General features: G+C 44.4%; 2 protein-coding genes across 5 annotated transcripts in view; one reads left to right on the forward strand and one right to left on the reverse strand.

Moving 5' to 3' along the window:
- The window catches only part of LOC135506901 (zinc finger protein 777-like), a 199309-nt gene that overhangs the window by 43997 nt on the left and 143629 nt on the right, over positions 1-11683 (reverse strand). The gene's annotated exons all lie outside the window — the stretch shown is intronic.
- LOC135506911 (putative zinc finger and SCAN domain-containing protein 5D) lies at positions 853-7828 on the forward strand. Of its 3 annotated transcripts, XM_064926342.1 has the most exons (5): positions 853-1141; positions 1756-1886; positions 2083-2247; positions 5865-6029; positions 6539-7828. In XM_064926342.1, the coding sequence occupies exons 1-5, from the start codon at positions 853-855 to the stop codon at positions 6590-6592; spliced, it is 804 nt and encodes a 267-aa protein (XP_064782414.1). In that variant the 3' UTR covers positions 6593-7828. The 3 variants fall into 3 exon arrangements, with proteins under 3 accessions (XP_064782414.1, XP_064782412.1, XP_064782413.1); XM_064926340.1 differs by lacking the exons at positions 5865-6029; positions 6539-7828 and having other exon boundaries at positions 2083-5472; XM_064926341.1 differs by lacking the exons at positions 853-1141; positions 5865-6029; positions 6539-7828 and adding an exon at positions 1165-1437 and having other exon boundaries at positions 2083-5472.

An 11683-nucleotide genomic window follows, 5' to 3' on the forward strand; every position in this document is an offset into this window, starting at 1 on the left:
CCTTTTCTGGTCATCCTGGACTTCAGCCTTCACAGGAGTGGTGGGAGACTCCCTTGGTGGTAGTCTATCAGGAAGTCTGTTTTCAGCTTCATCTAATGCCTCGTGACTGGGTTCATAGGTCTGGGCCTGAACCTGGGTCTAGCCTTCCTCAATTAGAGTACCTCGTGGTTACCCCACCAATACAGACAGTACCAGGATGGGCATTCACAACAAAAGGTACAGTGCATTCACAAAGTATTCATACCCCTTCCCATTTTCCCCATTTTGTTACGTTACAGCCTTATTCTAAAATGCATACAATTTAAAATTGTGTGTTTATCGAACATATGATTAATTGTACTGATATGCTGATTGTGAAGAAGGTGGATTTTATGGTGTTTATCAAACATATGATTAATTGTACTGCATAAACAAACAAAAAGACAAAGAAACTGGAGCTGAAAGGTTTTTGGGTTTCCAGGACTTCACTGCCGAAACATTGCAAAGAATACTGTCCGAGATGCTCTTCTTCTCAGGCCCAGAGCCTAAATAAAGGAGTACATTGAGTTTTGCCTTGTTTATTTGTATTTTGTTAATTATTTGGGCTGATATACAGCCAAAACAGTAGGTGGCGGCATGCACCTATAGCATTTGTTTTCGGACCACCATAATATCAAAGAAGAAGACCCCGTACAGTAGGTGGCTGCAATACACCAATAGGTGTAATCGAAAACTTTAAAGAAGAAGAACGGAAGTGAACAGAAACAAGCGTTGTTATTTAGACATTTAACATAATTACCCCAGGTGGTGTTTAATTCGCGTTGGTCCCGGGTCTTTGTTTATAGATGTTATCTAACTGCTGGTTAGCTAAAAATGGCTAACGTTAACTGTATGGACTTTCACACTCAGATAGCCTCCATCATGGAGGTTCTAGCGAATGCAGCCGTGGCAGAGATCTGTAAAGTCGTAGACGACGACTATGCAGTGTTTCGTTTGGAAATAACTCAAAGCCAGAAAGAAAACAGGGTATTGCGGAGGAAGCTACAGCTACTGGAAATGAAGGTGGCACGTGAGCGCGCAGAGAGAATAGTGCGAGAGTGCGCACTCGCCAGTCGTCCCAGTAGTGTCAGGATCCTCGACCGATACAGAGGAATGGCAAGAGGTACATTCAGCAGAAGGCCGAGAGAGCGGAGGCTGTCGCCGTTCATATATAGCCTAGCCCATCCGGCCTTTTACATCGTCTGGCATCTTACGTCCAACTTTAATGTATTCGGCCAGCAATACATTTGGCCCTCATGCACCTGCTGGCACATAAAACATCTTCCATTAAGGCTGCAAAGGCTTCAGTTTCCTTCTTTACTTGAGTTAATGGCTCGTCTGTGGGGAAAACACGGACGAAATGTGCGTACTGTACTAATACAAATAATCCCACCACCACTTTCGAATGTTACACACCACGTGAGTCTGTCTACCCCTGGCAACATCAGGAAGTAGCATTAGCCACCCTAGAAGACAATACGCATTTTTAAAATTTGTGTCCTTTGATCGCGGTGGAGGCACTAGTAATGTCTCCAGTTTTCAGTTTGGCTATTTGTTTCAAGTGTATTAGTCTATAAATACATCTATTTTCCAAAATTCGTCATCTCTCCCATGTCTTATTCGACTAGTAGTTGTTCTGAAATGTTTATTGCTTGCCTACATTTTACTCCCTCCTCTATGTTTAATATAACACACATGCAAACTGAAAACTGTTTGTTTCCCTAATCACTTTCTCAGGTGAAGGACATCTAACTGGAGGCCACAAGAGCTTTGTGAAGCCAGCTGGACACAATACATGTAGAGATGACCAACCAATCACAATTGATGAGGGGAGTAGAACCTCAACCCAGCACGTTATCATGATAGAGGTTAGTGTAATAGTATTACATCAAAATTACAGCACATCAAATTTGGCCAATTTATTTCAGAAAGGCACCCCTCAACTATTCACTTGCTTACATGTACATCTTTATCTGCCATAGGGGAGCTTGTGAGACTTCCCTACAACATTGTAATACAATTCAACTCATTTACCAGTAATAACCTCCACTATTCTTGTGTCAGTCTGCAGATACAGGTCCTGGGGTCAAGCTGGAGAGGTCTGAAGGAGAGGAGGACCCACGGCAAAGCAGAGACATTCAGACTGAAATGGCTGGAGTGCCCCCTGTAGCCATGCAGGACCCCACGACAGTCCCAGTGCAGCCCAGAACCCGACACAGCATCACGGAGGTCAGTGGACCGCTGAACACCGTCCTCAAAACAGAGACAGATACCAATACTTTAACTGTAACACACAGGCTGTTACACACAGGATCTGACCACAGATCAGACCCAGAGAGACTGGAGCCACTGGGCTGTCCTCCTGCTTCTGGCTCAGAGTATTTACCGATATTTCGGCAGAGGACAGTTCATTCCTTTGGGGATGGTAACGCGTTAGACACTGGCGATAATGATCCGTCTTGTTCTTACGCTACAGAGATGGACCCTGGCAACATGCCCTTGGTTTTAGAGACACAGACTGATCTGTCAAGAGGGGACTGGAACCGGCACAGTAGTAGTGGATACTCTGAAGGGTGCCTAGATAAGAAAGGGGAGGGTCTGGTCGTAGATGAAGTGGAGGGTGACGTTCCTCCCACATGGAATGCAGCTAATCACCTAGGAGACGGACACTCACGGGGCAGAGATTTCTTAGATTACAGGAAAAGCTTAGAGACAAATCCAGATGTCATTACCCACTCCCCTTTACATATGCTCGGGGATCGCGACCCAGTGTCCACGTCGATGGGGCCTTCCGATTCAAATGGCCATGTCCATTTCAATCAGGCTCAGGGAGGGGGAGCCACATCAGGCAACAGTAAAGAGAAACGGTTCCTCTGCATGTTCTGTAACAAAGGATTCAGCTGCCTCCAGAAGGTGGAGATCCACCAGAGGGTCCACACAGGGGAGAAACCCTTCAGTTGTACTCAGTGTCATATGCGCTTCACCCAGGCTGGCCACCTGAAGAGACACCAGATGGTCCACACAGGGGAAAAACCCTACAGCTGTACCCAGTGTCACATGCGTTTCGCCCAGGCTGGTGACCTGAAGAGGCACCAGAGGGGTCACACAGGGGAGAAACCCTACAGCTGCCCCCTTTGTGAGAATAGGTTCTCAGAGAGGACCTACCTCAGGATACACCAGCAGAAAAAACATTCCACTCAATAGAAAATAACCATTCCACTTGATAGCTTCTGACTTGAGATCAAACCCTTCACTAAAGACAAGGATTCATTTTTATTTTTGTCAGCAGAAAAGACCTACAGATGCATTTGGAATAGCAAGATTAACAGATTTCAGTGTTGAATTTTCCTGGGTAGAATATTGCATCCAGGGGCCTCCCTGGCGCAGTGGTTAAGGGTGCTGTACTGCAGCGCCAGCTGTGCCATCAGAGTCCCTGGGTTCAGTGCGCGCTGGCCAAGGTTGCCAGGTGCACGGTGTACCCTCCGGCACATTGGTGCGGCTGGCTTCCGGGTTGGATGCGCGCTGTGTTAAGAAGCAGTACGGCTGGTTGGGTTGTGTATCGGAGGACGCATGACTTTCATGTCTCTCCCGAGCCCGTACGGGAGTTGTAGCGATGAGACACGATAGTAGCTACTACAACAATTGGATACCACGAAATTGGGGAGAAAAGGGGGTAAAATAAAAAAAATTAAAAAAAAAAATAATATATATATATTGCATCCAAGCATTGTGTGATATGTAAAGGCACAGTTGAAGTCGGAAGTTAACATACACTAAGTTTGGAGTCATTAACACTCGTTTTTCAACCACTCCACAAATTTCTTGTTAACAAACAATAGTTTTGGCAAGTCGGTTAGGACATCTACTTTGTGCATGACACAAGTCATTTTTCCAACAATTGTTTACAGACAGATTATTTAACATATAATTCACTGTATCATAATTCAGGTGCGTCAGAAGTTTACATACACTAAGTTGACTGTATCTTTAAACGTCTTGGAAAATTCCCAAAAATTATGTCATGGCTATAGAAGCTTCTGATAGGCTAAATGACATCATTTGAGTCAATTGGAGGTGTACCTGTGGATGTATTTCAAGGCCTACCTTCAAACTCAGTGCCTCTTGCTTGACATCATGGGAAAATCAAAATATATCAGCCAAGACCTCAGAAAATAATTGTAGACCTCCACAAGTCTGGTTCATCCTTGGAAGGAATTTCCAAATGCCTGAAGGTACCACGTTTATCTGTACAAACAATAGTACGCAAGTATAAACACCATAGGACCACGCAGCCATCATACCGCTCAGGGAGGAGACCAAAATTCAAAATTCACCCAACTTATTGTGGGAAGCTTGTGGAAGGCTACCCGAAACGTTTGACCCAAGTTAAACAATTTAAAGGCAATGCTTCCAAATACTAATTGAGTGTATGTAAACTACTGACCCACTGGGAATGTGATGAAAGAAATAAAAGCTGAAATAAATCGTTCTCTCTACTATTGTTCTGACATTTCACATTCTTAAAATAAAGTGGTGATCCTACCTGACCTAAAACAGGGAATTTTTACTAGGATTAAATGTCAGGAATTGTGAAAAACTGACTATAAATGTATTTGGCTAAGGTGTATGTACACTTCCAACTTCAACTGTATAAGTCTAAAAGTCTGTTACATATTGTGTTTGTACTGTGCTGGGCAATTGGCGGCAATTGCTTTAAAAATACAACATTTTCTCTACGCCCAATGGCAAAATGTGTAGAATTGCAGGAAATTTTGCAAGTACATTCAATTTTCACGTGTTCCATCGCAAAAGAACATAAACAAATCTCACAAGTATCAGACACCGCAAGCTCCCAGCTACTATCTAATCAACGCTGTATTGACATTGTCCCACCCCTGGTTAGTCACTATAAAGCCAAATTTAACACTCTTCCAATACATTTTCAGCAATATTGCCTCTGTCTTTCTGCAGGCATTTGTCTATCACTCTGTGTGTAGCCAGTTGATGTGATAACTGTCTTTTGAGTTTCCCCAAAACCTTTTCAATTAAATATGAACTGTTTGTATCTATTATTTGTTATTTGCTAACTTAGCCATGAAATGAGCAGCAGCAGTACAGAACCATCGCTAGACGCATAATTAAAGGGCCAGATGCGCAATTAAAGGGGAATATTTTTTGGGTATTCTTCTAGGCAGACCAAAAACACTATTTTTTGGGGGAAATCTGATTTTAGAGGGCCCCCCTAGTTGTTTATTAACCATGACTTTACCAGGTATATTGACAGAAAACACAACTTTCTCTTGTACAATAAGGACCCAGGGAAGAGTTGCAGGGGAGAGAAGAATGTGCCTATTTGAAAGCTAGGAAATAATAGTAGCTTGAGAGATGAATGTGGTTTTCATATGGAGTATTTGAAACTTGTTTCTGTTTAATAAAGACAACATGGGATTTTCATTCTAAGACTTTCATTGAGACTCTCTTTAGGTATACATCACATTTGATCTCACACTATTCTACATACACCCAACAGCGCTTTATAACCAATATACACTTACTAAATATACTTACACATACCAAACACACTAACAAACACCTACTGTACACGTCAAAATAGTTTAGTCAGGTTTGTCTGATGGATTTTGACTTCACAGCTGACTTGTTTTTACCCACATCATATTTATGTCCACCATGATTGGTTTAACAACAATTAAGTAATTCTGTAACTACAGTATAGGTCTCAAACATAGTGGGGATGGGTAAACACTCCATGTTGAAAGTGTGTTTATTATCTGTGTGTACGTACCTGAGGGTGTGTATGTCTGTGTAATCTGTACCACCTCTTCTAGGAGGAGGAGGGTCTAGAGGTGCTGCTGGTGAAGGAGGAGGGGTGTGAGGAGGGTCTGGGGAACCCTGAGGGGACCATGGTCATGGAGGACAACCAGACTACACCTCCTCCTGAACCCACAGAGGAACCAGCTGAGCAGCACAGGACCACACACAGTCTCACTGAGGTGAGCTCACTGTGAACTACTGTCGGAATGGTATTAGGTCAGGGCCCGTATCCACAAAGCCTCTCAGAGTAGGAGTGCTGATCTAGAATCAGTTTTTCCTTTTAGATCAAAATGAATTAGACTATATAGATGGCTGGGGACGATATCTTACAGTCAGTAGACATGGAGGATGGGAAGCCTGATCTGTTGCTAGTCAAAGAGGAGACAATAGAAGATGGACCAGAGAGTATTGATCTGCTGAGTGGACTAAAGATGGGGGAGCAAAGTAAGAGAGAAATACATATAGCCTACATATTAATAGTAATAATAGTAATAGATCTTCAGTGGGAATAGTGATGCACCTGGCTATTATTTATTTATTTTCTTAATTCCTAAATTTTAAATCAATACAATCCTATGTTTACATACAAAACACACAATGTATGAACTTGATCAGGTAAAAAATAAATATCCATATGTAGACTTCTCTGCCATGTTTGTAAAGTCTATTTTGTTACCTCTCCCCGTAGGTGGTTTGGCTGGAGGCGAACAGAGGAGACAGGGGAGCCATCTTGGATACCTAGACGGGTGCAGCCAAGGGCCCAGGGGACAACGTCATTGAGCATGGCAGGAACAGAGGTGACATAGTGGAAGGGACAGCGTCCTTAATTCTGAGCTGGGGAACAACACTGTTAACCGCGACCAGAAACAGACAGTCGAACACAAACCAACAACCAAACATAGTCTCCATGACAACAGACTTGCTGAGACCAGGGCAAGGCCTAGATTTGGTCTGCGAGGACAGGGAGGTATCGGTGTGAGTTGAAAGGGAACAGACAGAGACTCAGCTACTGATGCTCCATCCTGCTCCTATGGTTTTGATTCAGAGATACTGATGACTCCTCAGGATAACCCCCTAACAGGTGCTGCCTTCAGCCTGCCTTCTATAGGATCTATCAACTGGAATATGGACCCTGTGACAACACAGACACTCCCTGGCCTTCATCCTCCTCACACTCTCCTAATGTTAAACCAGACCTCAGACAATGCCAGTGCCTCAACACTAAATGGCTACACAAGCCCATTGACAAATGACAGTAGTAGTAACGCTATCAGCAGATCTGGTGGCAAAGAGAAGTGTTTCTTGTGTTCGTTCTGTGGGAAAGCCTTCAGTTTCCCCAAAACAGGTGGAGATCCACCAGAGGATGCACACAGGGGAGAGACCGTTCATCTGTACCCAGTGTGATATGCGCTTCGTCCAGGCTGGTCACCTGAAGAGACACCAGAGGGTCCACACAGGGGAGAAATCCTAAAGCTGTCCCCAGTGTGAGCAGAGGTTCTCCCACCAGCTGAAGAGGCACCAAAAGGTTCACACGGGCGAGAGGCCGTTCCCCTGTATGTACTGCGGGAAGAGGTTTTCAGAGAGGAGCTACCTCAGGATACACCAGCAGAAAATGCACACGGCCCATGTATAGTATATAGTGACATGTAATGTAGTACTAGTTAGTTTGTAGTTCATTCTGTTGAGATTGGATTTATAGTATGATGAGGTGGAGTAGATAATATGGTGATGGTTGGTGTGATGGTGTGTGTAAAAACGCTTCACTGATGAAAAGTGACAACCTTCTCATGGTGTTTTATGCTGGTGTTTCATAATGAGGAAATGATAGTGCATTAATTCATGTTTACTTGACATAAAGTAGTGAAGCTGTGTGTAATGTAATGTTGAACCTTTTATTTTATTTTCAAAATGAGGGTACCAGATTTACAGAAAAAGTAAAGAGCGAAGTTATTCTACTTGTCATGTATCGTTTTGTGCAATAAAAGTACAGTACTTCAAAGTTGAGTGTATTGCCATTTTGTTGAAGTTAAATACAGTGGGGCAAAAACGTATTTAGTCAGCCACCAATTGTGCAAGTTCTCCTACTTAAAAAGATGAGCGAGGCCTGTAATTTTCATCATAGGTACACTTCAACTATGACAGACAAAATGAGAAACAAAATCCAGAAAATCACATTGTAGGATTTTTAATGAATTTATTTGCAAATTATGGTGGAAAATAAGTATTTGGTCAATAACAAAAGTTTATCTCAATACTTTGTTATATACCCTTTGTTGGCAATGACAGAGGTCAAACGTTTTCTGTAAGTCTTCACAAGGTTTTTACACACTGTTGCTGGTATTTTGGCCCATTCTTCCATGCAGATCTCCTCTAGAGCAGTGATGTTTTGGGGCTGTTGCTGGGAAACACGGACTTTAAACTCCCTCCAAAGATTTTCTAGGCCACTCCAGGATCTTGAAATGCTTCTTACGAGGGCCTCCCGGGTGGCGCAGTGGTTAAGGGCGCTGTACTGCAGCGCCAGCTGTGCCATCAGAGTCCCTGGGTTTGCGCCCAGGCTCTGTCATAACCGGCCACGACCGGGAGGGCCGTGGGGCGACGCACAATTGGCCTAGCGTCATCCGGGTTAGGGAGGGCTTGGTCGGTAGGGATGTCCTTGTCTCATCGCGCACCAGCGACTCCTGTGGCGGGCTGGGCGCAGTGCGCACGGTGTTTCCTCTGACACATTGGTGCGGCTGGCTTCCAGGTTGGATGCGTGCTGTGTTAAGAAGCAGTGCGGCTTGGTTGGGTATCGGAGGACGCATAACTTTCAACCTTCGTCTCTCCCGAGCCCGTACGGGAGTTGAAGCGATGAGACAAGATAGTAGCTACTACAACAATTGGATTCCACGAAATTGGGGAGAAAAAGGAGTAAAATAAAAAATAAATAAAAAATGCTTCTTACGAAGCCACTCCTTCGTTGCCTGGGCGGTGTGTTTGGGATCATTGTCATGCTGAAAGACCCAGCCACGTTTCATCTTCAATGCCCTTGCTGATGGAAGGAGGTTTTCACTCAAAATGTCACGATACATGGCCCCATTCATTCTTTCCTTTACACAGATCAGTCGTCCTGGTCCCTTTGTAGGAAAACATGGGGGTGGAAACATGATGTTTCCACCCCCATGCTTCACAGTAGGTATGGTGTTCTTTGGATGCAACTCAGCATTCTTTGTCCTCCAAACACAACGAGTTGAGTTTTTACCAAAAAGTTATATTTTGGTTTCATCTGACCATATGACATTCTCCCAATCTTCTTCTGGGTCATCCAAATGCTCTCTAGCAAATGTCCAGATGGGCCTGGACATGTACTGGCTTAAGCAGGGGGACACGTCTGGCACTGCAGGATTTGAGTCCCTGGCGGCATAGTGTGTTACTGATGGTAGGCTTTGTTAGTTTGGTCCCAGCTCTCTGCAGGTCATTTACTAGGTCCCCCCATGTGGTTCTGGGATTTTTGCTCACCGTTCTTGTGATCATTTTGACCCCACGGGGTGAGATCTTGCATGGAGCCCCATATCGAGGGAGATTATCATTGGTCTTGTATGTCTTCCATTTCCTAATAATTGCTCCTGCAGTTGATTTTTTCAAACCAAGCTGCTTACCTATTGCAGATTCAGTCTTCCCAGCCTGCTGCAGGTCTACAATTTTGTTTCTGGTGTCCTTTGACAGCTCTTTGGTCTTGGCCATAGTGGAGTTTGGGGTGTGACTGTTTGAGGTTGTGGACAGGTGTCTTTTATACTGATAACAACTTCAAACAGGTGCCATTAATACAAGTAACGAGTGGAGGACAGAGGAGCCTCTTAGAAGAAGTTGCAGGTCTGTGAGAGCCAGAAATCTTGCTTGTTTGTAGGTGACCATAAATACTTTTTTGCCCCACTGTACAAAACTGACTGTGCTGACTGATTTGGTTATTTTTGTTTCGTTGCACAGACTGAGTTTCCCATCACATTCGAACCAAAACATTATACTTAATTATTGAGTCAACACATGGAAATTTGTTATATTACATTTGTATCAGCATTAGAGATGGGCTTGACTGTGGAGAACATTTTACAGTATCATGTTTCTGTGTGTACAGCATAGTTTCTTATATAAAGACCTTAATGCTTTTCTGTTCAAGTGTGTTTACAGTCTGCAGTCCATGAGGACCTTCTGATATAGAGACTGGACCTCTGAGGTGGCATGTCACAAACCCTGGACCCGGATCGGGAGTTGTCGCTCTTCCTTCCCAAGTCACAACCAGGACCCAACCACGAAGGCCAGAAACTCCACCACCACCACTACACAGAACACAACCAGTGGACAAGTGGACTGAACAACCTCAGTCCTGCTGGTCATCAGAGAGACAGAGGCTCCAGTCAGGGATCCAGTCTGCAGCCCAGACCATTCTCTTCACAGACTCAGTGCAGGGATGAAGCAGGGCCTGGGGCTGATAGAGATAGACCCTCCTGTTCCTGTGATACAAACACCACAGTAGGAGAAAACAGACTTCCTGATAGACTACCACCAAGGGAGTAGGTCAACCTGGGCTTCAGCCTTCACAGACAGTGGTGGGTATTCTAACAGGAAGTATGTCTTCTTCAGTCTCGTCGAATGCCTTGTACCTGAATTCATGGAAGGCCTGTGCCTGGGTCTTGCCTTCCTCAGCTGGCTCATGGTTACCCCATCACCACAAGAGGTACCTAGCCTATAACACAACACACAATCCCACCAACACCCAAACAATGTCTAGAGATCAAGGAGGGATCTCAAAGACTAACCACCTGAGGGCAGTGGCTCCTGCTTCTACTTCTGCTGTCATTGGGTCATAACGTGGGAGGCCGAGCGTTAAGACGGAAGCAGACAAGCCATACGCCTGCCCCACGTGTGCAAAGCACTTTACTGAGGCAAACTGTGAAGAAGCACCAGACCGTTCACACTAAGGATAGGCCCTTCAAGTGCAAAGTATGTTACAAGTGCTTCTCCTTCCTGAGTAGCCTTATCAGACATAGGCGTGTCCACAATGGGGAGAAATAGTAGCAGTGTGGCTTGAGATTTACACAGAGGGCATCTGGGAACCTTTCTGTAGCTGACGTACAATGCATTCGGAAAGTATTCAGACCCCTTGACTTTTTCCACATTTTGTTACGCTACAACCTTATTCTAAAATGGATTCAATACATTTTCCCCCTCGTCATTCTACACACAATACCCCATAATGGCAAAGCGAAAACAGTTTTAAAAATGTTTTTGCAAATGTATTAACAATAAAAAACAGTACAATTTAAATAAGTATTCAGAACCTTTACGATGAGACTCTAAATTTAGCTCAGGTGCATCCTGTTTCCAGTTATCATGCTTGAGATGTTTCTGCAACTTGATTGGAGTCCACCTGGGGTAAATTGAATTGATTAGACATGATTTGGAAAGGCACACACCTGTCTATTAAAGATCCCACAGTTGACAGTGCATGTCAGAGCAAAAACCAAGCAATGAGGTCAAAGGAATTGTCCCTAGAGTGCAGAGACAGGATTGTGTCGAGGCACAGATCTTGGGAAGAGTACCAAAACATTTCTGCAGCCTTGAAGGTCCCCAAGAACACAGTGGCCTCCATTCTTAAATGGGAGAAGTTTGGAACCACCAAGACTCTTCCTAGAGTTGGGCGCCCGGCCAAACTGAACAATCTGGGGAGAAGGGCGTTGGTCAGGCAGGTGATCAAGAACCCGATGGTCACTCTGACAGATCTCTGTGGAGTTGGGAGAACCTACCAGAAGGACAACCATCCCTGCAGCACTCCACCAATCAGGCCTTTATGGTAGTG

This window comes from Oncorhynchus masou, chromosome 20, assembly GCF_036934945.1.
Source record: "Oncorhynchus masou masou isolate Uvic2021 chromosome 20, UVic_Omas_1.1, whole genome shotgun sequence".
In the NCBI taxonomy this organism is placed as follows: Eukaryota; Metazoa; Chordata; class Actinopteri; order Salmoniformes; family Salmonidae; genus Oncorhynchus; species Oncorhynchus masou.

What these genes read in the sequence shown, in the direction of transcription:
- LOC135506911 (XM_064926340.1), top strand. Translation starts at nt 853, where the DNA reads ATGGCTAACGTTAACTGTATGGACTTTCACACTCAGATAGCCTCCATC. An exon ending in ATACAGAGGAATGGCAAGAG is followed by an intron (nt 1,142 to 1,755) that starts GTACATTCAGCA and finishes TCACTTTCTCAG; the next exon opens with GTGAAGGACATCTAACTGGA. An exon ending in AGCACGTTATCATGATAGAG is followed by an intron (nt 1,887 to 2,082) that starts GTTAGTGTAATA and finishes TTCTTGTGTCAG; the next exon opens with TCTGCAGATACAGGTCCTGG.